Source organism: Urocampus carinirostris, chromosome 15, assembly GCF_059441175.1.
Source record: "Urocampus carinirostris isolate Australia breed hairy pipefish chromosome 15, RoL_Ucar_1.0, whole genome shotgun sequence".
Classification (NCBI taxonomy): Eukaryota; Metazoa; Chordata; class Actinopteri; order Syngnathiformes; family Syngnathidae; genus Urocampus; species Urocampus carinirostris.
In genome coordinates this window covers 36,979,982-37,007,849 of record NC_142363.1, presented here as the reverse complement: position 1 = coordinate 37,007,849, position 27,868 = coordinate 36,979,982, and the positions used below count along the sequence as shown (strand labels likewise).

The window sequence follows — 27,868 nt, the reverse complement described above, 5'->3', positions numbered from 1 at the left end:
AAGAGAAAAGAGAGAAAAGGAAATAAAGAAGTTAGAGCAAAATTTGTTAAAAAGACACAGAGAGGGAAAAAGACATAGAGCAACAAAGGAAGAGAAAAAGAGAGACACAGAGAGTGAAAGAGACAGAGTGGAATAAAAGGGGTGGGAAAGAAAGAGCGAGAGAGAGAGAGATCAATACAAGTACAGTGTCTTTGTTCGAGGCACCTGGCATTGGCAACATCAAGTGGACAAATTTCAACCTGCAGCTTGTTTTTCTCTTGCGCTTCTCTGACTGTTGTCTCGTGGGCTGGATTCAATTCCTTAGCGGGCCAGCCCGCAAGACAACACTCAGAGAAGCGCAAGAGAAACACAAGCTGCAGGTTGAAATATGTCAACTTGATGTTGCCAAAGCCAGGTGCCTCCAACAAAGACACTGTACTTGTATTTTCTCTCTGTCTCTCTGTCTGTGTCTGTCTGTCTCTGTCTCTCTCTGTGTCTCTCTCTCTCTGTCTCTCTCTCTTTCACTCTCTGTGTTTTTTCTTTTTCTCTCTTTTCTCTTTCTTCATACCCTTAGCGCTTTTTGTCTTTCTATTTCTCTTTGAATTTCTTTCTTCCTCTCCCTTTCTTTTCCCCCTCTCTCACGACTTTTTCTCTTTTGTTTCTCTCGCTCTCTCCCTCTCTCTTTCTTTGTCCTGCCCTCTCTCCTGTTCCCTCCCTCTTTCTCTTATTTCTTAATCTCTCTTTTTCTTTCTCTTTAACCCACTAGTCCGTGTGGCCCCCGAGTTCAAATGAGTTTGACACCCCTGCTTTAAAAGCGTACCTTAAGCAAGTACAGCATGGCGGGCGAATTTAAGAAAGAAAGGAAAACAAGAATAAAAAATGTCGGTCTTTGCTGATATCGCAGGCTCCAGTCAGAGCTCCCAGTCGGTCCAGTCCAGCCTGGCGCGTCAGTCTCCGGCCCGGGGCTCGGTGGCCAGCCAATCGTCTTCGTCCTACCGCTACGGGGGCGGGGGGCGCCATTCGTCCCTGCGCACCTCCTCCACGGGCCTGGAAGCCTGCCGGCGTTCCTCCACCAGCCAGCTGTCTCTCCGGGCGCTGCCCGCCTCGCTGCAGCTCCGACTGGGCCCCGCCGTCCCCGACCCCGGCGTGGGCCCCTCGGCCTCTCTCTCCAGCCACAGCATCCCGCCTTGCAAGCGCCACACGCTGGTGGGCCTGCTGGGCAACGAGGCGCTCTGCGGCGTGGTGCCCGACCCCCTCGGCCATCACTTCCACCATCAGCAGATGTTGCTCCATCATCACCACCATCACCGCCCGCAGCAGCACAACCCCGTCTCGTCCACCGTGCGCAGGGACGACATTTCTTACAGGGTGCAGGTGGGCCCCTCCGCTTTCTCATCCTTGCCGCCTCCTTTTTCGAAAAAAAACCCCGCCTCCTTTTATGGCAGGGATGTCAAACTCAATTGCACAAGGGGCCAAAATTCAAAACACACTTAAGGTGGCGGGCCAACCAGGATAAACATTTATTGAACGCACTTAAACTGAATGTTTTTGGAACATAAATATGAATAAAAACAGACAAGAATATTACATTTAAACCTTAAATAACTTATACACAGGGTTGTGTAGGGTTACTTGAACTGGATTACTTTCAATGACTTTTGGATGACTCCGATACCAAATATGCTCATAAAAGACAAAAGAAACGAAATAGGAATCAAATGACTCAATTTTGTGAAGGCTTGAGGAGGAACGGAACACATGGAACGGCAAAAATGATGTTGGCAAGCTGTTTGGATTTCTTTTCATTTTGTTTCTGTCGCATTTTATGTTCGTTTTGCCTGAGATCAAAGAGATCAAAGCCAGGCGAGAAAGCTTACCGCGTGTTGTGAGTCATCATTTCATTCCTATTGAGTTTCTTTTGTCTTTTATGAGCATATTTGCTATTGGAGTCATCCAAAAGTCATTGAAAGTAATCCAGTTCAAGTAACCCTACCCAACCCTGCTTATACAGTATTTATTATTTTGCTGTAAATAAAAATATCTTGTTAAATGATACAACTTAGAACTGAACTAAACAACTTAACATTAAAATAACATTCAAATTCCTTTGCTCCTATGTCAAAGTATATATTAAAAAAAACTTAAATATCCCAAAAGATTTTGCTCTGCTTAATATATCTCCTGTCAAAAGTAGAAATACGAAAATGCTACACAAACTATTTTGTAGAAACGTCACCACATTCTGAGAACAGGGAGCCTGATGTGCTTACCTTTGGCGCAGACGGCGTAGGGCGAGAGATGGGAGGGAGTGCTTGCACTTTTTGCATAACTCCACCCATCCATCCTACTCACCCAATCAAATGACTTTAAATTCTCTTCCGGTCTTTTGGTGTATTTACAGTTTGTTCCGTGGATTCATCAAAAAGTATCTGAACACTGAACACAAATTATAGAGTGAGCTTTTATATAAAGGATTCTTTAGCGTTGTACAGCCAAAACGAGGTTTTTTTGGTGTGACACCTTGACTGTAAATTGTAGTGAAAACGTGCCCTATATATTCTGAAAAGTACTGCTTTATAATTCAGCTTTAGTTTGGCTTTGATGGAGAAAATTTGCACGCAATTCAATTTGTCTCTGAGCCATAGGTATTCATAGAAAGAGCCGTATCTGGCTCGCGAGCCATAGGTTCCCGACCCCTGGTATATAGTATAGTATACGTCATATATGAAGGAATAGGTACAGTGTCTAAAACGTCAGAATATGATGTCCAGGGATGAGACGGTGTTGTTCATATTGACGGGCCATTAGTAACAATAATCTAAAATGGTCTTGCGGGCCGGATATGACTACACGGCGGGCCGGATGTGGCCCGCGGGCCGGGAGATTTACTCTGCAAAATACATGCTTTACACCCGATTTTTTCATTTATTACTTCATGATAAAGCGTCTGAAATTAGAGTATTTTGTTATCATCTGTGCGCTCAGTAGCCTAGATGGTAAGGCGCCCGCTTTGAGACTGGGAGGTTCGGGTTCGCGCCCCGGCCGAGTCATTCCTAAGACTTAAAAAGTGGTCGGCGGCGCCCTCTCTTGGCTGCAGCTGCATCGGGTCAGATGCAATCGACATTTCGTTCTGTGTACATTGTTACACAGAATGACAATACAAGGAAATTATTATTATTATTATTATTATTAATTTTGCACTTAATTACTGAAAAGTTGAGTCGGAGACCTTAGGACCTGTTACCTCACCTGTGCATTGTTCCTCAAATGGACCGAAATCCTGCACTATCGCAGTTGTTTTTAAAAAAGGATCAGAATGGGAAGTTCATAATTTCTTGACAGTTAAATTGCTCCTCTTTAGTAAAGTCTATGTCCTATTAAGCTTTTTCTTAACTTCTTTATACAACATCATCATTCGTAATATAATGCTACAAAGCAAGTGAGCCGTTTAAGAGCCGGCTCTCTTGAATGTGTTGAGCCGAAAAGGCCGGTTCTTTACAAAGAGACGGACTTCCTTTCACTACACAACTATTTATCATAGTAGCATATAGTTGACGATACACTCGTCAATCGTGCGCAGAAATTCCTAATGGTGACAGCCTTACTCAAGACGGATCATATCCGGCAAGCGTTCATCGAGCGAAAATGACCGACGATGATTTTGACGATTGCATGTATAATACACCTAAAATGGTGATGGTTTCTTGCAGATCATGGATCCCCATCAGGTCCTGGAGAACATCAACGTGTCCAAGCGCAAGGAGCTCCAGTGGCCCGACGAGACGGCCAGACTGCGGGCCGGGCGTACCTGTTGGAGGGACTGGAGCCCCCTGGAGGGCATGGAGGGACACGTGAGTACAGACACCCCTGAAAAAAGTCCAATTCAAATGTGCTTGGAAATGACACTCTTATACCGGGGCTTCAAATACAGACACCTGCACAAAATGGGAAAATCAAATCAATCAATAAAAAACACAAAGTACAGACACAGACTAACCATGTGAGGAAACGGACCTGACAAGTGTGGCAGCAGTGCAATAAAGAGCTGCTAATCTGTTGATTGTTTTCATTGAATGAAATAGTTTCCCATTACTCTCTTCCTCAGAATCCTATTTACAATTTTATTTTTACAGATTTGCGTATTCATATGAAAATGAATATAATCATTCGTGCATCAGGTCAAGAATAATCCGTGATAGATGGCAACCAAGTTGTTTTCTTCTGTCAAAGTTTAAGTTTAATATGCAGTAGTACTTCATTTATTTAATTTTTCCAGTTCACAGAAAATATTTTTTTTTCCTAAAAAATTTTGGAGAGGACGTCATTGGGCATCGCCTCAAAATATAGGCAGAGACGAAATATGGCAGAGAGGGAACGTCCTTTATTGCAACATTCATTCAGCAACATTCAAGCCACGTTCGAAGTCTGTCCGAGCGACGCTGGCATTTATACTGTGTTCAACAAGATTACCTCATAACATCCTGCCTGATGTCTGTTGTCAGCTCCAAAAATGCTGACTTGCAGTTAATCCACAACAATAACAATAGAAATTGTTTTTCTACTGAGATCATCCTGGGTTATTTTTAAGTTGAAATAATGTATTCCTACAAAATATTATGATTAATTTTTGATAAAATGTATATTAAATAATGTCATTTAACCATTGTTTATACTTAGATTCCAGCCCCATTGCTTATCTTAGCCAGTCCGTTTCGACCCAATTATTGATCTTGCTCAAAAATACACTAAAAACAATGAGTTAGCATGTTTTTACATTTCCCTTTCCATGAAAAATATGTTTTAAAAATCATTTAGGTTTTGGCCTTTGGGACTTTAAAAATGAAAAGAAAAATGGGGTTGTTTGGTCACTTTGAGTCTCCGTAGTTTCCATTCTCCATTTAGAACTTGTTTTCGGTTGTCCTTCACAATACAGCCACGTGTAATGGCCACATATAGCACACAGTCCCTTTAATACATCCATTTGTTTTAATAACCGTATATATTGCGAAAAATGTAAGTGTGTTGCCTCGGCTTTGCATATACCAAAACAGTAAGCCGTATCCCAACTTTGGAACGTCACAGAAAAGTGCTGCGGTTGAATTTTATCTCCGAGCCATTTGTTGCTCTTAGGTTCCCGAGCCCTGCAACAATATATCACAAGAGTGAGTACACATTTCTGCCGAGATTTCATTATAATGTTCAATTAAAACTCAGTGAAGAAACATGGCTTTGACACAACGAAAACAAGTCTGTGTAGATATTAAATAGCAGAGTAAATGCATTTTAAGGCTAGCTAAGACTACAAAATGATTTTCAAAAACCCTGAAGTTTAGCTGCAGTACAGTGGCCAAGATCCACCAGCGTTTTAAGAAATCGGGATGTTGGATGTCCAAAGAAGCTGAGTGAACATGCACTGCGTCCCATTCAAATGCCATCGAAGAAAGATAAGCGCTGTCAGTATTGCAGGGATTGAAGAGCCTGGAAGTACTCAGACCATACACTTCAGGAACTTTCGCTTCAGGGTGTACTCACTTTCGTTGCAAAGGGCTTTACTTATTGAAGGCTATTTTTTTTTTTTTTAGTTTTTTGAGGGTTAAATTAATTGACACTGCTATAAAAGTGTTTCTTCAGCGTTGTTCTACTAAACACTGTAATGATAGGCAGAAATGTGAGGGGTGTAGTCACTTTTGTGACCTAATGTAGATCGCTATAGAGCCTTCAAATGGAGTCAAATCGGCAAAAATGGTTTTCTCATTTGAGAGAAATGTCTGCCACTGAATGAGTTCATTAAACTGCTGCGTGCTCCTTTTTAGCTCACCACTTGGACTTTGTCTGGCCGCTGTCATCGACCCGACCCAATTTTCCCGCTGGTCTCGTGACACCGACCTACTTTTTCCGGCGTGATGTAACGCCGTGGTTTTTTGTTTTCAGGTGATTCACCGGTGGGTGCCTTTTAGCCGCGATCCGGCCAACCGCTCCCACGTGGACAAAAGCATCCTGCTGGTTCAGGTGGACGACAAACTGGTTCCCATTTTAGAAACGGGCGTCATCGAACTGGGAGCCGAAGTCTAGCCGCCTGTCCGACACCCGCAAGCGGAGCGTTTGCGGCTCACGTTGGCCGTCACGAACGTTGCCAGGCTAACTAGCTAGCTAGCCGCTATCCTTGCTTGTTAACAACGGAGGTTCAGCGAACGGTTGGTTCGCCGCTAGTAGTTAGCAAGTGATGCCAACTACTCGGCATCATCGATGAATTTGGCGAGATGCGGTCCGATTTGAATATTAGCCGCTAACGTCGTTCGCAATCTTTGAGCTCAGACTTCTACGGTACGGTTGCTAAACGGCTAATTAGCATAAACGTTTTGCCAATGAGCACTTTTGGGTGATGGATATACAAAATATGCTCAAGCCGTAACGTGAGCCGCCGAGGGCTAACCAGACGCTATCAATTCCAATGTTCCCGATTCTTAACAAATGCTCCAGCTATACAAGATGGTCGCTAAATAGCCTTTAGCATTGACGTCATGCGAATGAGAACATGGAGCACGAATGTTAGCAGCTCACGGCTTACTACCTGCTATCAATGACAAAGTTCCGAAGCGATAGCAATTGATTGGAGCTATACGATTGCTAAATAGCCATTAGCATCGACGTTATACCAACGAGCACTTTTCTGCGATGTGAGATGTACTCGGGCGCTAACGTTAGCGGCTAACGGCTGAATAGCCGCAGTCAATTGCAAAGTTCCCGATCGAGAGAAATCACTGGCAAATATAAAATCGTGTCGCTAAGTCGCTGTTAACGTTGCGCTAACGAGCATTTCCTGCAGTGTTTTAAAATGTTATCAAGCGCTAACGTCGACGGCTAACGGCTAACTAGCGTCATCTGTGCACAATATCAGCAGGAGCTGCTTTTAGTTTTATTCTTTTTGGCCACGCGCGCGGAAATATCGACGACTGTGTCGCACATTGTCGGCCTTTAGCATTAGCCGCTAGCGTCTGGTTTGAAAACAGGAACTGGGAACAGAACACTCTCCTTATCTCCAACCACTGGGAAACGGTGCATGTCCAGGCAGAATTGTACTTTGTTTTCCTTTTTTCCCCTTCCAGCTTTTTTCCTTTACCTCTGCTTGGCGGCGAAACGCTCGGGTTTCTATGCATTTTTGTTTTTTTGCGGTTATTTGCCAAATTTGCCCGGTGACGCGGTTTACCCGTCGCCACGACGACAGAGGATGCAGTCGCGCTTTCGTCTGCCCCGTCGCCACGACGACAAAGGATGCAGTCATTCCCTTTCAGAAACTTGCACTAGGTTTTTTTTTTTTTTTTTTTTTTTTTCAGGCGATGCACTTCAATCACAAGTTGACGTATTTATAATATTTATTGTGACTCTGAATGGCCGTTGGCAAACGGATGCCTTGGAAAGACGCTTTTCTTTTGACCAGCTCAGAAAAATAAGAAAAAAAAAACCTTATATATATATTTACAAATATATATATATGTATATGTCCAGTGTAAAAAAATATTTATTACGATGAGGATAGTATTTACACTTTTTGGCTTTTTTGGAAAATAAACTGTCGTTGTATTAAAGGTTTGGAAAAGATTTTTGGGACGGTTTGTTTGATAGTTTGAACTGAATTGTTTTTTATCTTGATGAATAAAATTTGGATTGATTGCTAATTGCTGTTATCCACTTTTATGATTACTTTTTTCATGTAATATTGCAACAGTGTTGGTGTAACATGAGAATAATTGGAGAAAAGTCAACTACTTTGCAGGTAAGAGGACCTTTTTTCTCTTTTTTTCATAGTCATGTTCAAATTTAATTTATTTCTCATTTCAATGTTTGACTATTTTGGTTCTAATCATAAACATAGCGGCGCCCTCTGTTGGCTGCGGCTGCATCGGCTCGCTACAACGGGTCAGGTGCAATCGACATTTCGTTCTGTGTACATTGTTACACAGAATGACAATACAAGGAAATTATTATTATTATACTTTATTTCGATTTTTAACTCAAAACTATCACCTGCGGGCCCGTTTTCTTTTTTCATTAAAAAAACTGCCTTGGAGTCCTTTAATTTCTATAGTTGACTCTTTAGTGTAAATTATAGTAAAATAGAAATGTTTTTCTGTATTAGAAAAATATATCAAATATCCATTTTTTATACATGGGCAAAATGATAATGGACAATTATATTCTTTTTAATAATAAGCTTTTTTTAAATTTCTGTATTTAACCTTTTAGTTTCAAATGTTGTGCTCTGCCCAGATTTAACAAACTACCACATCTAAGATTTTCTGCTTTGTGCCTAAATGTAAAAAAATAACACAAATAATTTGTTTTTCATTTCGTTTCATTTTTGGTGCCGTGCTAAAATAAACTAAAAAAAAAATTAAGCACAGTTTAAAAAACTTTATTCGTGTTTAAGTACAACAACAAAAAACGGAATAAACCATTTGTTTTATTTGTGCTATGCCAAAATGTAAATTAAAAAAAAATGAAAAAAACATTAGCTTTTTTTGTAATACGACCAAATATTGGCATGCCAATGGTTACATGCAAACTGCTACATGCTAATGAGTAGATGCTAATGGCCACACCAGGGGACGGGAACAGGAACCTTTTGACCCAAGAAGCCATAAATTTGTTATTATTTCTAAAAAAAAAAAATGTTGATTTTCTTTTTACCCCTAAAGAGAGAGCGCGATACCCTACACTTTTAGACAAAGATTTAAAAAAAAAATGGCAAACCCAGACTCTAGTCTAAAGCTCCCATATAATGTTTTTAAAACAAGGTGCGAGCAGAGTTCTTTTGTAAAATGCTCACAAAATACTGCAAACTAGGATGCCACCGTAATTACCTTCAGTGCAGACGACGCTGGGTATTGGAGAAAAAAGGCTTTGCTATCACTTCTGGGTAAAAAAAGTTGCTTTTGGGTTCAATTTTGTTTTGTGGCTTTTCATTTTAAAGTGTCTTATGAAGTGTCTCATTTCCACAGTGACCCTATAAGTAGGGTTTGCCAGACCTTTCAGTCTCTGGCCCCCCTTTCCTAGCCTTGCTGTCTCTTAGGGAGTAGAGATGGAAAGGTGGAGGAGGAGGGCAAATATTTTTGGAGTTTTTCTTTAGTTTTTTTTTTTGCAATATCACTGTAGTTGTATTTTTGTCACAATATTTCTGTTGTAGTATTTTTGTCTTTTAGTTTTACTGCATTCTTTTAAAAGCCCCAGTGTGTAATATTTGACCACTAAATTGCAATATTGTCTAATACGAACAAAAAACAGTGCAGGAGCAAGAAGCAAGACGCCAGACAAGCATGGCGGCGACCTAAGTGTGGATTCCACGATGTAAAATTAATGTCTTCATCTAAGAATATTCATCAACATTGGTATTATAATTTATGTGGTTTTGCCTAGTATTCAAATCAATGGTTTTTGTACCACTAGCATACACTCAATATTACACACTGTCCTTTAAGTATCTCTCTTGTGACATTATTGTAATTGTATTTTTAAATTACAGTTTTTACCGTGGTATATTTGTAGTATTTCTGTAACGGTATTTTGAAATATTTCTTTGGTTGTAAGACATTTCGCAAGACAACGAATGATAATAAAATAGAATTGCAATGTTTTGCAAAACTAAACAAATGAATAAAATATCAAGACAAAACGTTTATATATGTGATACATATTCTATAGTTTGTATCTTACAGTTGACGCAATGGCAATCCTTTTCTTTTAGTGTGTGTGTGAATGGGTAAGTGTGAAGCACATTGTAAAGCGCTTTGGGAGGTCTTCATTGACTTGAAAAGCACTATATAAATGCAGACCATTTACCATTTATTTTTGTAATCTATCTGGAGTTGTTTTTTTTTGTAGTATTTCTGTTGTGATACACAAACTTGTTTACCAAGTCAAATTCCCTTCGTCATCCTCCTTTCAGATGTCAATCAAACTCTTCTGCTAATCACGTGATTTTAACCTTTTTTTCCCCTTTAACTGGGTAAACCCCGCCTCCTTTCAAATCCGATTGGCTCCCGTTCCCATAGCATTCCCAGCTCCACTTTTTTCCGATGAATAAATAACAGCCAGGCGCTTTTCCGTCCACAGAAAGCGGTTTCTTCGTTTCTTTTTCACGTTTCTACTCTTCGCTTGTCGTTATTCAACAACCGGAGTTGTAGGTGAACCATTTATGTGTGATTTTATCGACTTTTTAGGTTTGTTGTGAAAGACTGGATGGGATTTTTGGGGGCGGCTAGCTCGCTAGCTGGCGTTGTCACGTGACTGCTGCCACCTAGCGGTCAGGCGTTGTCGATTTACCCCGAAAACTTGACTCATTTTGGCATTTTTTTTCAAGGAAATGGTTCGGGTTCTGATCCTGGCGATTCTATTGGGCCTGTCATGGGCTTTTCCGATCCAGGAGCCCGAAAACGGGAAGAACTGGGTCGTCATCGTGGCCGGATCGTCTTCCTGGTACAACTACAGGCATCAGGTGCACGCGCATGCGCACAAACAGCACATTTGCTTGGGAGTGGTCCCGCGGTTTTTATTTTTGAATATTTTTTTGATAAATGTTGACTTATATTTCATATATTTCAGTAATATGACACCTGTCGGTATTTTTTAAGTGAAGATTTTTGTTTTTTCCCATGTCAGAATCTGCTTTATTATTACTGTATTGCTAAAACGAGATACAAGGTTCCCGCAGGTCCTTGAAAAGTCTCAAAAGGCATTTTATTCACTTTTCCAAGAATAAGTCCTTCATCGGCAGTAAAAGGTCCTGAATGCGATATTCAAAAGTCTTCAAAATATTAACACGTTCTTTAAACATCTCTCAATCGTCTGGCGTCAAAACGGTGATGTGGTTTCAGTCGGACACTTGTCTTATGTCTATAATACGCAGTATACATTTGAACTTGGGACGGAGACCTTTACTTTTTCGGGAGAAATGGCTGACAAACATTTTTGGCCATGGCTAAAATGTGCAAGGCTCCATGTATTGTGTGCAAGAAATATTTCATGTGGGATTTTGTCAACTTGGGCATACATTTGATTTCAAGAGACATTAAAAAAGTATTTAAAATGTCTTGAATTTATCTTGCCATAAATAACATTGAGTGGGGATAATATACAATATATAGAATTATTTACAAAGACTTGCGCGTTGTTTACCTCATGATAAAGAATCCGCATCTAAAATAAGATCTATACACAAATTTAAGAGCTGAAATACAATTTGTGCAATATTATGGAAGAGAAGTCAAACGTTAAACACGAAACAGTACGAAAATCAAGTAAAACACATATTCTGCAAATCCAATACTTTTTTTAAAAACAAGCTAAGAACATCCCTAATAAAAACTACGTAATTCGAATATTGCGTTTTAAAAACCGGGTTGTTGCACTTGAATTCAGGGTATTGCACTTTCAAACCGTGCTCATACTTTTTCCAATATTTTGTTTTTACGTAGATTACATTTGTTACTATTTCTAAAATACTGTTTGTTCTTTTTACCTTACAATGTTCTTTATTACTACTTGAAACGACTAATACCCTATTTAGTTTTTTCGAATAATTTATTTTGATTTTTTTTTAATTTGTTTATTATGTTACATTTGTTATAACAGAACGGAAACAGGACCCAAATGCGTAACGTTTACCACAAGTTTTATTGAGGTAAAGAGGAAGGGCTGCGCCCACCATACGGTGTTCGCGAGGTGCGGGAAGCAAAACGCTCTTGTGCTTGGATTGTGACCCGAACACGGAAGTGGATCTTCCGTAGCGAGCGATGGCGGTGTCGGGGACGAAAAACAGGTCTATAGCCGAGACAGGGGAGCAAAAACGTAGTCGTGGTCAGAAACGGGTCAACAGCCGGGACAGGAGAGCAGATGTGGTTGAGATCGAAACAGGTCGTAGCGGAGACAGACGGGAGCAAAAACTGGACAGGCTTGAGTCAGGGTTGAAAAAGGCTTGCCTAGTATACACTTAGGTTCGCAGACGGACTGATAACGGGATTGACAGGACCGGGTTCAAATACTGACAGGTAGCCAATCAGAACCCCCGGCAGTTGGTGCCAAATGAGCGGGCACAGCTGAGTCACATCAGTAACCATGACAGTTATTATTTCTTAAATACTGCTTGTTCTTTTCAAACATTTTATGACTTCTTGATTTTTTTTTCTTATATGACACTTGTAATTATTTCTAAAATACAGAAACTAATGAAATAAAACTTCTACTGTTTTTTTTTTGTTTTTAATTCAATTTTTTTTATGACTTTTCATTCTTGAAAATAAATAAAATGACGGCCAGTCTTTTCTGTTGTTAGTTTATTGACATATGATGCAAATGCTTACTTGACATGGCGTTCAATTCTTTATATTTAGAACGGAATAGACTTTGTTTTCATTGATCAGTGTACATTGTTTACAACCTATTTAGACAAAGTGTGACTCCAGGAGAAACATGTATTAAAAGACTTTAAAGGAGATTAAATATCAATATATAAATGATATTATGATATCTAGGCACTATTTAGATAGATACTTTATTCATCCCCGTAGGGAAATTCACACTTCCAGCAGTCTACCCTGTTGTTTATTAACGGATTAACATGATACCCTAGGGGTGCTTGTAGCGGAGTGGATGACGTCACACGCTAGTCCAAAAGTTCGACATCCCTGCGGCAGATAGAAATCTTTTTCTTTGTGTCCAGGGATACACCACCTCGTGTTAGCGAGTCCGTCTCCTCTCCGATTCCCGTAGGCTTTCGTGTCTCTGTATAGCGGCGCTGAAGCCGGATAGCTAAAATAGCTCCGGGTGGCTACACGTTAGCGTCCGGGGTGCTAAACGTGAGCCATGTTTCCGCAAAACACAGCAACTGCGCTCCCTGTGCGCTTCGATGTTTTCCACCAGCACTCGTTGGTCTTATTTGGTCGTGAGTTCACATTTACCATGATTACGGATGGTACCGAAGACCTATAACGCCGCTAGCCGCTTAGCTAGCTCAGGCTCTTCTTCCACCATAGGCCCCCTCATCACGCCGGCACAAGAATTCTTCAGGGCAGGGAGTTGATTCCTCGAATAAACGCATTTTTGTGCGCTAAAACCCATGTCCATAGGATAGAAAGTCATCCAAAGTGTAGTTGTCAAACGGGAAGAAAAACACCGAAGATAGGAGCAGACAATAAAACAATAAATCACAAAAAGTGAGAGATAACAGGGCAGCTGCTGGAAAAGGCAGCCGCTCGGTGGCGGCGCCGCTTTGATCTTTTACAAGGCAACTCTTGTAGACTGGCCTAAATTGTTTGTACAATACATGAATAGTGCAATAGTGCTGCTCTATTTCTATTTCCTTGCTTTGTTTCTGCTTTCCTTTTTCTTTCTTTCTTTCTTTTTTTAATCTTTTTTCCTTTTTATCTTTTTTTTATTCATTTGTTTCTCTTTTTTCCAGTGTCTTTGATAACATTGTAAGCAACATGATTAGACATGGCACTCCAGGGTCAGACATGTCATAAATGTAAATGGTAATCTGCATTTCTATAGCGCTTTTCGAGTCAATGAAGAGCTCCCAAAGCGCTTTACAATGTGCTTCACACTTACCCATTCACACACACACTCGCACACCAAAAGGGAGTCAGCCTCCAAACGTTTTGAGGATAATCAAGATCCCAAATGGTAATCTGCATTTCCATCGCGCTTTTCAAGTCAATGAAAACCTCCCAAAGCGCTTTACAATGTGCTTCACACTTACCCATTCACACACTCACTCATCAATAGGGAGTCAGACTCCAAACGTTTTGAGGATAATCAAGATGCTAAATGGTAAATGTTCTGCATTCACACTCACACACCAATAGGAAGCCATGCAAGGCGCCGACCTGCTCATTGGGGGCATTAGGGATTCAGTGTCTTGCCCAAGGACGCTTCCACTTGTAACACGGAGGAGCTGGGAATCGAACCTGCCACCTTTTGATCCCAAGACGAGTACTTTACCCCCTGATGCCGCCTATTTGACAAGTTATCCAACTCAATTTTTTTTATTTTTACATGCTATCTAGCCTTCGACCTTTTTGCTAGGTATCAAGCTACATTTTGGCCTCTTTTTCAGCTAGTTATCTAACTTTGTTCTTAGCGTTCTTTGCAGCTATTTAAATGGCTCATTACTCTTTTACCTATCTATCTATCTCCCTTTTAGTTTTTGTAAGCTTCCTAGCTAACCGTCAAGCTACCTTTTTAGATTTTTAGGGAGCCATCTAGCTAAGGTTTTATTTTAATTTTTTAAAACTTTTTTCGCATAATATCTAGCTAACATTCGACCTTTTTGGCTAGCAACGACGCAGCGTTTTGGCCTCCTTTTTAGCTAGATATCTAGCTTTGTTTATAGCTTTCTATCCAGCTTTTCACTCTTCTAGCTAGCTATCGAGCTCCATTTTAGTTTACCTATCGAGCTAACTACCAAGCTACCTTTTTTGATTTTTAAGGAGTTATCTCGCTAAGGTTTTTTATTTATTTATTTATTTACTTTGCATAATATCTAGCTAACATTCGACCTTTTTGGCTAGTTATGAAGCGAAATTTTCGCCTCCTTATTAGCTAGAAGTCTAGCTTTGTTTATAGCTTTTTACTCTTCTAGCTAGCTATCGAGCTCCATTTTAGTTTACCTATCGAGCTAACTACCAAGCTACTATTTTAGCTATTTAGCAATCTATCTTGCTAGCTTTTTTGCATGCAATCTAGACAATAAGACTTTAAGGAGAACAAATCAGGAGAAAAAATATAGATTTACATCATAAGCCCGAAGTTATTCTAAAAGTGCAATCAAAAATAAGTGCATGGTCACTATAGTGCACTAGAATTTAGCAGCAAATCCCAAATAAGCCACCAGATATACATTTTTCCCACTTTTGTGTGTTTGTTTAGGGTGGTGACTGCCCTGGGGAACAAACTGTCTCTGAGCCCGTTTATTCTTGTTTTTAAGGGACCTATCTATAGGCAATTGGAGCAAAAATTTGCTTAATACCATAATAACCATGATGATGTAACTGCTGGAGGGCAGGGCAATGGTAAACGGGGTTGGTACGGGTGCTTGAAATCCTTAAATGCTTGAGTTTTCATGTTGTGTTTTCAAAGTCAGGACAATGCTTGAATTATGGGTGTAATGCTTGAAATGATGGCCGTGTTTCTTGTCTGTCTGAACCTGTCTAGAACACGCAATAAATGAAATAAAAAGTGTGAAAATGACGATGGCACGCCTGCTCTGGTGGTCTTCTGGCTTTTTTCTGCCCTTTCGTTTTTTTCTTCTTCCACTTCTTAGTCCTTTAATCCTTTCGTCCTTTTTTCAACCTTCCTTCTTCCTCTCCTTTTTCTTTTCTTCCTCTTTCTTTCTTTTTCCTCCTTTCTCCCTTCTTATCATGATCCAGTTTCCTCACGCGGCCCATTCAGGGACCGCTTAGTTGTGTGGGAAAAACCGCTACCGGGTACGGATAACCCACCGTTGGCTATTTGTTTATAGGATATTTTTGCAATTTGCGTGCAGGCGGACGCGTGCCACGCCTACCAGATCGTCCACAACAACGGCATCCCGGACGAGCAGATCGTGGTCATGATGATGGACGACCTGGCGCTCAATGAACAGTCAGTATTTTGCCTTATCCACTTTTTAACATTCTGAATGACTTTTTCCAATATTTGGCATGTTATTTAGGCTCAAATGCAGCCCAGCCTATCTCTCCCTCTCTTCCCTCCCTGTGTCTCAAACTCTACCAACTCCGTACCTTATGATTGGATAAAGGATCCGGGGGGAGAATAACATTAGAGCGAAGTAAACAGCAGGAGCTCTGCTAGCTCCTGTGTCCCGACATGCCCGTGAATCAAGACTGCTGTTGCTTTTTTTCCTTTCTTCCCCTCTTTTTCTCTCATTTTCTCCCTCTCTTTGTTTCTCTTTTTTTTCTGTTTGTCTCTTCTTTCCTTCCTTTTCTCTTTCTTTCTTTCTTTGTTTCTCTCTTTATCTGTATATGTCTCTCTATTTCTCTCTTCTTTCCTTCCTTCGGTCTTCCTTTCTTACTTTTTCTCTGTTTCTCTTACTTTCTCCCTCTTTGTTTCTCTCTTTTCCTGTTTCTCTCTTGTTTCCTTCCTTTGCTCTTTCTTTCTCTTTATCTGTATACGTCTCTTTCTCTCCTTTTCTTCCTTTGCTCTTTCTTTCTTTTTCTTTCTCTCACTTTCTCCCTCTCTTTGTTTCTCTTTTTTTCTGTTTCTGTCTTCTTTCCTTCCTTTGCTCTTCCTTTCCTTCTTTGTTTCTCTCTCTCTTTACCTGTATATGTCTCTCTCTTTCTCTCTTCTTTCTTTCCTTTGCTCTTCCTTTCTTTCTTTTTCTTTCTTTGACTCTCTTTGTCCTTTCTTTCCCTTTCTATTTTCTCTATTTATCTCTGCTTTCCTTTTTCTTTCTTCCTCTTTTTTTATCTTTTTCTCTCTCACTTTGACGTTCTTCCTTTCTCCTATTTGTTTCTACTTTTTTTCTTTTTCTCCAAGGGTCCCTTTCTCTCTCCTCTTTCCTCTCCTTGTTTCCCTCTTTCTTTCTCTCTAGTCGTCTCTCTCTGGTTTTCATTCTAACTATGATGGATCTGCTTCGCATTTGTGTTATAATAAATGACTGTCTCGGAATGAATGAATTCAGTCTTTCTTTAACTTGTTAGAAGCACTAAATATACACGCTGTCCCTTTACTTGCAGTAATTCTGTAGATAGGTATTCATCTAAAATTGACGACACTTGTTTAATTGCATTAAAGCTCCAGTGTGTAATATTTGACCACCATAGGTATTGTATTGCAGGCCAAAACCAGTGCTACACAGCAGAGCTTAGCAGCAAGATGCCAGACAAACATGGCAGCGACCTTAGGAAGGGATTCCACTGTGTAAATGAACACAAATTTCTTTACCTATGATTTTTTTTTAATAAAGAATGAACATTACTATGATAGTTGGTGTATTTTTGCCTAGGATTCGAATCAGGATTTAGTTTTTCGTGCTACTACACGACATATTACACACTGTCCCTTTAGAGAAAAGCTCTCCTAATCCTATATTCTCTTTGCCGGTGAAGGAATCCGACGCCCGGCATCCTGATCAACAGGCCCAACGGCAGCGACGTGTACAAAGGCGTCCTCAAAGACTACACGGGACAAGTGAGTACTCGCTAGCTTCCGGGCTACAAGACGCTAATTCTCTGCTAATGTTTTATACGCTGCCGCTTTAAATATGCGGCACGTCTTTTCCAAAACGCATCGGCTCTAAATACAGAACCCTTTAAGGGGAGAAATGAGTCGGCATTTTTGCTAACATTCTTCCTAGGATACATAACGGGAGCCAAATGGGAGATTTGATGCTACTTTCCTCAATATTTACTCGTGATATCCCAAAATTTTTACCCGCACAAACAGTACATTTCTATTTCCGGATCGTCAAAGTCGTCCTCTAAGAAGGATAATGGGCCAAAGGTCCGTAACTGTGGTAACCGCCAATGACAACAACACAAAATGATAGGTCTGTGTCGCGACCTGGCACTATTCTCCACTACATAGTTGCTTTGGCATCTATGAGATCAGGGCTAGTATTTGACGCCACATTTTCTTTCGGCGCAGTAGTAAATATGTGCTTTGAGCTCAAAACCGCGTCAGGTGTGCAGGGCAGGAATCCGTTGTTTTTGCCAAGATTCTTCATGTCATGCATAATAGGAGAAAAATGGGAGGTTTGATCATACTTTTTTCAATATCTACTCATTCTTCAATTTATTCGAAGAAAAGCAGAGGAAGTTATCGAACAAACACACAACAGTTCCATTTCAGTATCATTGTCCACTGGAGTTCTTGTTCGTCCTGGAGGAACAATGACAAGCCAATGCAATTTGCAACCACCGGTGACGACAACGCTCAAAGAAACATCTGTGTTGCAATTTGGCACGATTCTTCACAGTACGGTTGCCCTGGCGCTGTCATCTTCGTCCTGGAGGAACGATGACAAGCCAATGCAATTTGCAACCACCGATGACGACAACGCTCAAAGAAATATCTGTGTTGCAATTTGGCACGATTCTTCACAGTACGGTTGCCCTGGCGATGTCAACTTCGTCCTGGATGAACGATAACAAGCCAATGCAATTTGCAACCACCGATGACAACGACGCTAAAAGAAACATCTGTGTTGCAATTTGGCACTATTCTTCATAGTACGGTTGCCCTGGCGCCGTCATCTAGAAATATAGGGCCACATTTCCTTTCAGCCCGGTAGCCAACGAGTGCTTCTCTTTGTAATCGCTACCTCGCATGGTCACATGATCCGAAAACACGGGACCTAAACAACTCGCCGGTTTGCGCCGGGCTTAAAATGTAAGAAATGGGCGAGGAATTGATTCGTTTTTCGGGGCGCTTCGCACAGAAACAAAGTGTAGTTTTTATTTGAATCAGGTGTGCTCTGTATCGTATGTCATTCCCGGTATTTTATTTTGGTAACAACAGGACGTGACGCCCAACAACTTCCTGGCCGTGCTAAAAGGCGACGCCTCCCAATTGACGGGCGGATCCGGAAAAGTCTTGAGAAGGTTGGAAACGATGGTCGATTCGGTTTGTTTTGGTTGCCACGGTAACGCCGCTATCTCCGCCTCCCCTCAGTGGCCCCGACGATCACGTCTTCGTTTACTTCACTGACCACGGAGCGCCCGGAATTATCGCCTTCCCCTCCGGAGAGGTTTGGGACCTTTTTCCTTCACAAACTCTTTTCTGTTTTGTTTCTGAATGTTTATCCGACTTAATGTAAGCTAAGATTCTTCGAATCTAAAAAAATATATATATATATTTATATATAAATATGAGAGAGAGAGAGAGATTATGAGATAGAGAGAGGGAGAGAAATAATGAAAGTGAGAGAGATAATGAAAGTGAGAGAGAGAGAGATAATGAAAGTGAGAGAGAGAGAGAGAAATAATGAAAGTAAGAGAGAGAAATAATGAGAGAGAGAGAGAGAGAAATAATGAAAGTGAGAGAGATAATGAAAGTAAGAGAGAGAGAGAGAAATAATGAAAGTGAGAGAGATAATGAAGGTGAAAGAGAGAGAGAAATAATGAAAGTGACAGAGATAATGAAAGTGAGAGAGAGAGAAATAATGAAAGTGAGAGAGAGAGAGAGAAATAATGAAAGTGAGAGAGAGAGAGAGAAATAATGAAAGTAAGAGAGAGAGAGAGAGAGAGAGAGAGAAATAATGAAAGTAAGAGAGAGAAATAATGAAAGTGACAGAGATAATAAAAGTAGAATGAGAGAGAGAGAGAGAGAAATAATGAAAGAGAGAGAGAGAGATAATGAAAGAGAGAGAAAGAGAAATAATGAAAGTGGAGAGAAAGAGAAATAATGAAAATGAGAGAGAGAGAAAACTAATGAAAGTAAGAGAGAGAAATAATGATAGTAAGAGAGAGAGAGGTATAACGTTCTGTTTCAGCATTTTTAAAGGGGCAGTGTCAATTAATTAACGCCTGCTGTTACTCCATTTGTTAAAATATTTGATTTGAATAAGCAAAAAAAAGAAATCTAAATATCAAACTTTTGGTCAAAAGACATTAAATTGATTTGAATTTCAAAAATATATTTTTGCATTTACAAAAACGTCTGAATCTTGAAAAAGATGTTTTTGTTCCAAATGTTTTGTTTCTATGACATATCGTTTTTAAACGTAAATGAATTTAAAATTTGTTTTAATCATATGTCATTAACTAACATAATGAATTAAGTCACAATAAATGAAATATTGTTATTGACATAAAAAAAATCCAAATCTCCATGCCCCAAATGTTGCTATGGCAACATGAGATATTTCTAAAATGTAGAAAATAAATTATTTTAACACTTTCGAAAAAGGCCCAATTTGAGAAAATGCAAACCTCCCTTTTCCAAATATCGCTACGGCAACGGGACAGCGTTTTCAAATGCGGGACATCAGCGAAAGAAGTGAGCGAAGTGAACTGTTTTGTGTTTGCAGCTGCACGCAAAAGACCTCCAGGATACTATCCGCCACATGCACGACAATCGAAAATACAAGAAGGTGAGCGGTCGGTTCAATAACGAGCGTCATCACCGTCTCCCCGACGCCATCTTTTCCGCCCATTTAGATGGTCTTTTACATCGAAGCGTGCGAGTCGGGCTCCATGATGTCCGACCTCCCTCGCGACATCGACGGTGAGTTTGGCGGAAAATTTCCCACGACGGACCGTTCCTGACATCTTCGATCCGGGTTCCAGTTTACGCCACCACGGCGGCCAACTCTCACGAATCGTCTTACGCTTGCTACTACGACGCCGACCGGGACACTTACCTGGGAGACTGGTACAGCGTCAACTGGATGGAGGACTCGGATGCTGTAGGACCCCTAACCACTTCATTCTCCTCATTTTTTTCTTAATATAATGTACTTTCTGGACCATAAGGTCCACACACAAAAAATCACCCATAAATTTGAGCGTTCAGTCCATGAATTTCGACCACTAGGTCACTAAGAATGGTTGTCCACGATTGCATAACCTTGGATGCAATAGGAATCGAACCAAGTGGTTTGGAGATTGCCAGATTCCATCCACTAGAGCGCTAGGAATGCAGACGACACATGAAAAGGCGTTAGGTCTCATGAACAGACTATTTTTAGTCACGGTATAGGTTTAACTCTTTCTCAGCTCAAAACTAGGCATTTTGAGTGACAAATATCGTTGAATGCATGCAGTTATGCATTTATTTAGAACTTTCAGGGCGACTGAATTACTTCCCACAATGTCTTTCAGAATCTTGTGCACTTTGAAAGACTTTTCCAGTCAGCTTTACGAAACAGTATTTCAGTATTCCACAATCCCAATAATAACATCACTGTGACAATAAAAAGCATGATCATGAGACAAAACTGGTCGATGGCCAGGACGTAGGAGCAAGGGCAGTAACAAGTCCAGAAAGAGGCCAGCAACGGGTATTAGGCAGGAAACAGGGCAAAACGGGTCGATGGCCGGGACGGAGGAGCAAAAGCAGAAACAGATCCAGAAACAGGTCGGCAATAGGTATCAGGCAGGAAACAGGGCAAAACGGGTCGATGGCCGGGACGGAGGAGCAAAAGCAGAAACGGGTCCAGAAAAAGGTCGGCAACAGGTATCAGGCAGGAGAAAACAGGGCAGGAGAATGTCAGAGAGTACAAAGCTTGCCTAGCTGAGAGCATAGGTTTGCAGACGGTCTGACGGCTTCCTCTTGGAATAAGGGGGTTTAAAAAGGGTCCAACAGCCAATCAGATCCTGTGGCTGTTGGTGACAACCGGGCAGCCGCAGGTGCCCCCAATCAATAATCATGACACCACTGCAAAATGATATATATGATTTTTGTTGTTTTTTTCCCCTCTTTTAAATATTGACCTAAGCCTTTCTTATTTTTTTGTAATTGTATTTTTTTTTTCTTGTGATTCATTTTGGTGTTGCAGTTTTGGTTTTTCCTCCCAAGCATTTCTCTTTTTTTGTCTGTATGTTTTTGTTTTACCCTGTAATTCATTTTGGTGTTTGATTTTCGGATTCGCATCCCTGGTAAAAATTCCAACCGTCCCCTTTTCCAGCCACGTTCTGTTCCGACGGTTGTCTTTTTTTGTATTTTCCCGTCTGTAGGAGGACCTGGCCAAGGAAACTCTAGCCAAGCAGTTCCGCATCGTGCGCAGTCACACCAACACCAGCCACGTGCAGCAGTTCGGGAACAAGGTCGGCCTCATTTTTTTTTAACTTCAGATTTTAGGACTCCATCCGACCTGCGCCGCTTTCGCAGACGTTGGCTCACATGAAGGTGGCGGCCTTCCAAGGGACCCGCAAAAGCGGGGGCGGCCCGGGGCCCCTGCCCCCCGTGGAGCATCTGGACCTGACCCCCGGTCCGGACGTGCCCCTGGCCATCCTCAAGAGGAAGTTGATGGCCTCCAACGACATGGAGGTGGCCCGTGACCTTCTGGCGCAGTTGGACCGCCATTTCAAGGTCACGATTTGTTGTGCAAATTCCGAAACTCCAAAACAGAAACTACCGTAAATTCCGGACTATAGAGCGCACCTGATTATAAGCCGCACCCACCACATTTTAAGAGGAAAACCGATTTTGTACTTAGACAAGCCGCACCTGTATATAAGCCGCATGCGCCCACATTAAAAAATGTAACACAAACACAAAATTAACCCAAACCCGACTAAGTCCCGCGATTGAAACTGAATGTCCTTCATTAAAGTACACAGTCCAAAAATCACAGCCGGCAAAATGAACGGAAAATGATACCGGTACTTAAAGTTTGATGCAGACCTGCAGAGTCCGGGTCCCGTTGAAAGTAATCCAAGGAAAAAAGTGTATATTTCCAAAGGTAAGGGTGGGAAAAATATATATCCACTATTGTCTGCCGCGTCCACAAACGGGTCTGTCTGTTCCACTTCCCGTCACCCCGCGTTTGTTCCGCCCCTCCTTTTTCATTCGCCCGTGCAAAACATATCAGAATAAGTGTCTAAAATAAATACATTACAAAAATATACAGTTGCAGTTGTATACATATTATACATGGGTTACACATATTTAAAAAGAAAGACGGTACCCCGAGAGTTTTTAAAGCTTTAATAATAATACTATAACTTTCATCCCAAACGGTGCCCGGGACAGGGCAGTTAATGGTAGCAACACGCTCCCAACACAGTAAACCGGTCTGGTAAAAAAAACATACCGTACTCGTAAAAATCACGGTAAACCGTCCTCATCTTCCTCCTTAGAACTAAAGCCATCAAAGTCGTCTTCCTCAGTGTGGGAAAGAAGTTGCAGTCTTCCTCGGCGCATATATTCCACCGGTTTAAATCTTACCTTTTGTACTCGAGCGCCGCTGGAGGCTGTTAGAAAAATGACATAAATTGGCCGCATCACTGAATGAGCCGCAGGGTTGAAAGTTTGGGGGGAAAAGTAGCGGCTTATAGTCCAGAATTTACGGTACATTTAGCTTTTTTCTGATTTGGAAACGCATCCCGGGTCAATAAAACCTGCAACGAAACCTAAATGAAAAAACAAAATGGTGGTGATTATGTCACACCCAATGAAGACTTTACAAATCAATAATCAAAACTTGATAATATTATTATTTTCTGTTGTTTTTATTGAAAAAAACTGGGCCCAAGTAATTATTTTTATTTTATACTGTGTACAGTAATGCACTGAAGTACAAAAGAATAGAGAGCATATATTACTGCACCACACCACAAGGGGGCGCCTCTTTGTTGTGTTGCTTCTCCAAGTTGCTTGAAGCTCATCAGCAGAGTTTTTAATAAAGAAGAATATTTTTAGGTACTACATATTATAACTCTCTTTTTACCGTCTTTCTTTGTTTCAATGTGGGCACGTGCGGCTTATAGTCAGTATTTACAAAATGTTTTTTCCTTTAAAAATGTACTGGGTGCGCCGTATATTCGAAATTTTTACTGTCGCTCTTATTTATTATCTCTTCTTGTTTTCTGTTGTTTTTATCAAAAACCCAAGTAATTCTTTATTTTATACTGTGTACTGTAATGCACTTAAGTACAAAAGAACAATAGAGGGCACATATTACTGTACCACACCACTAGGGGGCGCCTCTTTGTTTTGATGCTTTTCTGAGTAGCTTGAAGCTTCTCAGCGGAGTTTTTGATAAAGAGTAATGTTTTTTTTTTCCAAACCTTCTGTCATTTTAAGGTACTATATATTATCAAAACTCTTTCTGTTTACCATCTTTCTTTGTAAATATCTCATGTTTCAATGCGGGCACGTGCGGCTTATAGTCAGGTGCGTCTTGTGTATTTACAAAATGTTTTTTCCTTTAAAAATGTACTGGGTGCGCCTTATATTCTTAATTTCTACTGTCGCTCTTATTTATTATCTCTTCTCGTTTTCTGTTGTTTTTATATAAAAAAAATTGGGCCCAAGTAATCTTTTTTTATTTATTTTTTTCTGTAGTTTGGGTGTTTTGCCCTAGGTTTGTACCTTCTGCTCCTTTCTTTTTTTTCCAGCCAATCTTTGTTTTTTCTGTGATTCTTTTGGGTATAAGTATTTCCTTTTCGGGAGGGCGGTCTATTATTTTTTTTTTTTTGCTTGTTTTATTTCCTGTGTATTTCATTTTCAGTTATTTTTTGTTTTGGCCCAAGCACTTCTTTATCTTTTTCTCTTTCTGTCATTAAATTGGGTGTTTTGAGCCTACATATTTCATTTATCATTATCACTCATCATTTTTAAGTTATTTCTATCTATCTTCATGAAATTTTATCATTGTAAAATTTGGAATATAAGACGCACCTGATTATAAGGCGCATCCAGTCCTTTTTTTAAAATGTATTTCTCACACACAATTTGACATCATACAGCAACACGAACCACAAAATATATACAATTGACATTCCCATAAATAACAGAAAAAAAACCAACAACAAAAAATTGTTAATAAAATAAAAGGTGAGGTGTTTAGACATCAAATAAAAATTCCATCTTTTCTCGAATTTATCTAGTTTCAGTGGAAGTCTTGCAGGGATTTTTTCCATAATGTACATTTGCTTTAATTTTTGCATCCAGTCCATTTTCAAAGGAAAAAACTTTTTGTAAATACATAAGCCGCGCCTGACTATAAGCCGCACGTGCCCACATTGAAACATGAGATATTTCCAAAGAAATAAAAAATATAAATTACTCTAAAAACTCCGCTGATGAGCTTCAAGCAACCAAACAAAGGGGCGCCCCCTTGTGGTGTGGTGTAGTAATACGTGCTCTATTTTGTTCTTTTGTACTTAAGTGCATTACAGTACACTCAATTTGTGTATTAACTTTTTATTGTTTTGTTAATTCCTAACAAAAGTCAATTTAACTGCATTTCTTTTGTTTCCCGCGTAGGTGCGAGAGATGCTAGCCGCTAGCATGCGGCAAATCGCGGGAAAAGTGACGGGAGACGACCAGGAGGCGGAGGAAGTGGTGACGGAGAGGCGGGACTTAACGCAACACGACTGCTACCGCGCCGCCGTCAACCACTATAAACACAACTGCTTCAATTGGAATAAACCGGAGGTAGAGGAGATACAAACCTGTGCTTTTTTCTGCATTTTCCTTCTCTAGCCACGGACCTTGGCCACTGGGGTACAGGCTTGGGACCAGCCAATACATTTTTTTGCTTCTCCCTTAAGCATCGCAGCAGTTGTTGGGACCCGTGGCCGTTAAATACAGTATTGGAGATTCTCAGCCAAATGAATAGAGAGAAAGGCATTGTGGGAAGTAGTTCAGCCAATGACATATCGGCATTTTCTTGATGTTCGATGCAAACCGGAATAAGAGCTACACGTGATGTGATGTCGACCAATACCAGAGGGGAGTCCTAAAGTCCCAATCCATCAACTTTTTTTCTCAGATTTGAGTATGCAAAATAATTTGCGGTTGATGTGGTATAGTGGGGAAAATGCCTGAAAATGTCAAAATGTTTTTATTATATTTATTTTGTGTTTGCAGTACGAGTACGCGCTCCGCCATCTTTACGCTTTGGTCAACTTGTGCGAAAGAAGCTACGCAGCAAGCAGGTGACCAAAACATTCAATTTGAATATGCGGGGTTCGTACGGGTGCTTGAAATCCCTGAAAATGCTTTCATTTTGGGGTGCCTAAAAATGCATGAAATTCTTTCTATTGACACTCTTCTTGGCAGTCTGTGTCTATAAACCACGCAAGAAATGAATTTATTTAATTGTTTTTTAAATGCGTAAAAATGACATTGACGCGCCTGCTCTGGTGGCCGGTCATGATGGCATTGTCACTGCCCCCTACTGGTCGCACCCAATAGGACAGCTCTGTTTAGAACACCAGTCCTTTTGGCTCAGTCAAGTCAAGTCAGTCAAGTCAAATTTATTTATATAGCCCTTAATCACAAAAATGTCTCAAAGGACTGCACAGGATTACAGTTACAAAATTACACAATTACCTGATCTTAAACTAGCTCAGCTCACTGAGAAACGACTCCTCACGTTTTTTGTTTTATTAATGCTAGATATATTATCAATAATAAAAAAAATATTATGCACCAAATGATTTAGCCATTAAAATATTCAAAGACCTTCCAAAAAACAAAACAATTTTTAGATTTTTACACACTGAACAGACTTAAAGTCAAACAAAAACACAAAATCCCAGAAGAGGCTGAATAAAAATGACAAATACAAACTCTTCAGTACTAAAAATAAATGATATATATTTTTTAAATGATTATATTTAACCATCTGAAAAATACGCAAAAATAAAAATTAAATAAGTAAAACATAAAGCAGAAGATCAGCTGTCTGAAAAATTAAACGGAGTCTGCTTTAGAGGAATCCATATTTTTAAAATGAGTCCAAAATTTGGCTCATTTTTCTGCTTTTTATATATTTAGTACTTTCTTTCATTTTTGGTCTTCCGTATTGAACTCAATTATTACCCATTATTCTTTTCCGTGTTTGTAACCTGGGTGCATTGTTGAAGCAGAATAGCAGAATTTGTGTCAGTTGATAGCTGCCCATCAAAAGAAAAAGATCATAGATCATAGATAGGAACGGCTCAAAAGAGCACAAAGTATGTGTTAGCAGCAAGATATTAACACGATTGAGGCATTAAAGTCGACGAAAAAAACTTAATTTAATCCTTAGAAGAAGAAAATGCCCTTGAAAGTTCTTAAAAAGTGCTTGAATTTGGCCACGGAAAACGCGTACGAACCCTGAATATGATTTTGGTTTTGAGTGAAATAATTGCGCGTTCATACTGTTCTTTTTGTGTTGGTGCAGTATCAAGCTAGCCATGGATTCCGTGTGCCACCAAACGGACTGAAGGAAAGCCACCGAAACATGGACGCTTGGTTTTTCTTAAGCGCACTCTGTTTTACGATGTGTATTTTGATTTTAATGACGAATTGCACTTTTAACAGGTTTCTGACTTCCTTTTTTTTTACGATGGCGGGCTTTTAAAAGCTTTATATTAGTGTGACGATGATGAATTTTAAATGAGTCTCCAAATAAAAAAGTAAAAGAAGCAAAACTCAAACTTTGATTCGTTATTCTCTAATTATTATAAACTACTATTTGGCACACCTCGTATTGGCAATATTTGCACATTTTGTTTTTCCTGTTAGTTTTCGATGTCCTGGTCCGTTTTCTGTCCTGTCTGTCACTTACGGTCCAATGTCGGCTCGGGCAGTTGGGGTCGGTCTCTGGCTTCTGGTCTTTCCGGGCCGGACCGGCTGCCTGGCGTGCATGGCTCCGCATTAGTATGGGGGCTTGTGTGGGAGCGTCACGTGATTGGGTCCTCTATCTGTTCTGGTTCTGACACTTTCTTAATTTCTCTCGATCAGTCTCTCTTTATTTCCATCTCGATTTTTGCTCTCACTTTCTTCCTCTCTCTAATACTCTCTCACACTCTCTTTTTCTTTCTCTTTTTCATCCTCTCTTTTATTATTGATCTTCAATTCTATCGTTCTGTCTCTCTCTTTCTATCTCTCTCCCTCGTTTTCTTTCGCTTCTCTCTTCCCTCTTTCTTCTAGGTCTTTCTCTCTCACTTTCTTAAGAGGTCGTAGGTTTGGTTCCCAGCTCCTCCGTGTTATATGTTGAAGTGTCCTTGGGCAAGACACTGAATCCCTAATGCCTGCTTACTCCGAGTGCATTTTTATTGCGACGGGGGACTTTAACCAGGCCAATATGAAAACAGTTCTCCCGCATTTCCATCAGCATGTAAACTTTGCTACAAGAGGTAGGAACACATTAGACCTGGCCTACACAAACATCAAAGGTGCATATAAAGCAGCCCCCCGCCCCCATCTTGGCTCATCAGATCACCTTTCTATTATG

The 27,868-nt window shown here is 40.4% G+C and overlaps 2 protein-coding genes across 3 annotated transcripts in view; both read left to right on the top strand.

Annotated features, from left to right (window-relative positions):
- The window catches only part of pcnx1 (pecanex 1), a 59,217-nt gene extending 51,562 nt beyond the window's left edge, over positions 1–7,655 (top strand). The window contains exons 33-35 of the mRNA XM_088353789.1: positions 884–1,353; positions 3,690–3,830; positions 5,911–7,655. Coding sequence (XP_088209915.1) covers positions 884–1,353; positions 3,690–3,830; positions 5,911–6,051 — 752 coding nt within the window. The 3' untranslated portion in view covers positions 6,052–7,655. The remainder of the gene's footprint in view (positions 1–883; positions 1,354–3,689; positions 3,831–5,910) is intronic.
- A 2,359-nt stretch (positions 7,656–10,014) lies between these two features.
- lgmn (legumain) lies at positions 10,015–27,068 on the top strand. Of its 2 annotated transcripts, none has more exons than XM_088354778.1 (14): positions 10,015–10,156; positions 10,337–10,471; positions 15,518–15,615; positions 17,082–17,163; positions 18,493–18,575; positions 18,646–18,721; positions 20,003–20,065; positions 20,133–20,199; positions 20,262–20,380; positions 21,651–21,740; positions 21,805–22,005; positions 24,907–25,077; positions 25,513–25,580; positions 26,813–27,068. In XM_088354778.1, exons 2-14 carry the CDS (start codon positions 10,340–10,342, stop codon positions 26,853–26,855), a joined length of 1,293 nt encoding a protein of 430 aa, XP_088210904.1. In that variant the 5' UTR covers positions 10,015–10,156; positions 10,337–10,339; the 3' UTR covers positions 26,856–27,068. The 2 variants fall into 2 exon arrangements, with proteins under 2 accessions (XP_088210904.1, XP_088210903.1); XM_088354777.1 differs by having other exon boundaries at positions 10,015–10,160.
- Positions 27,069–27,868: the final 800 nt, after the last annotated feature.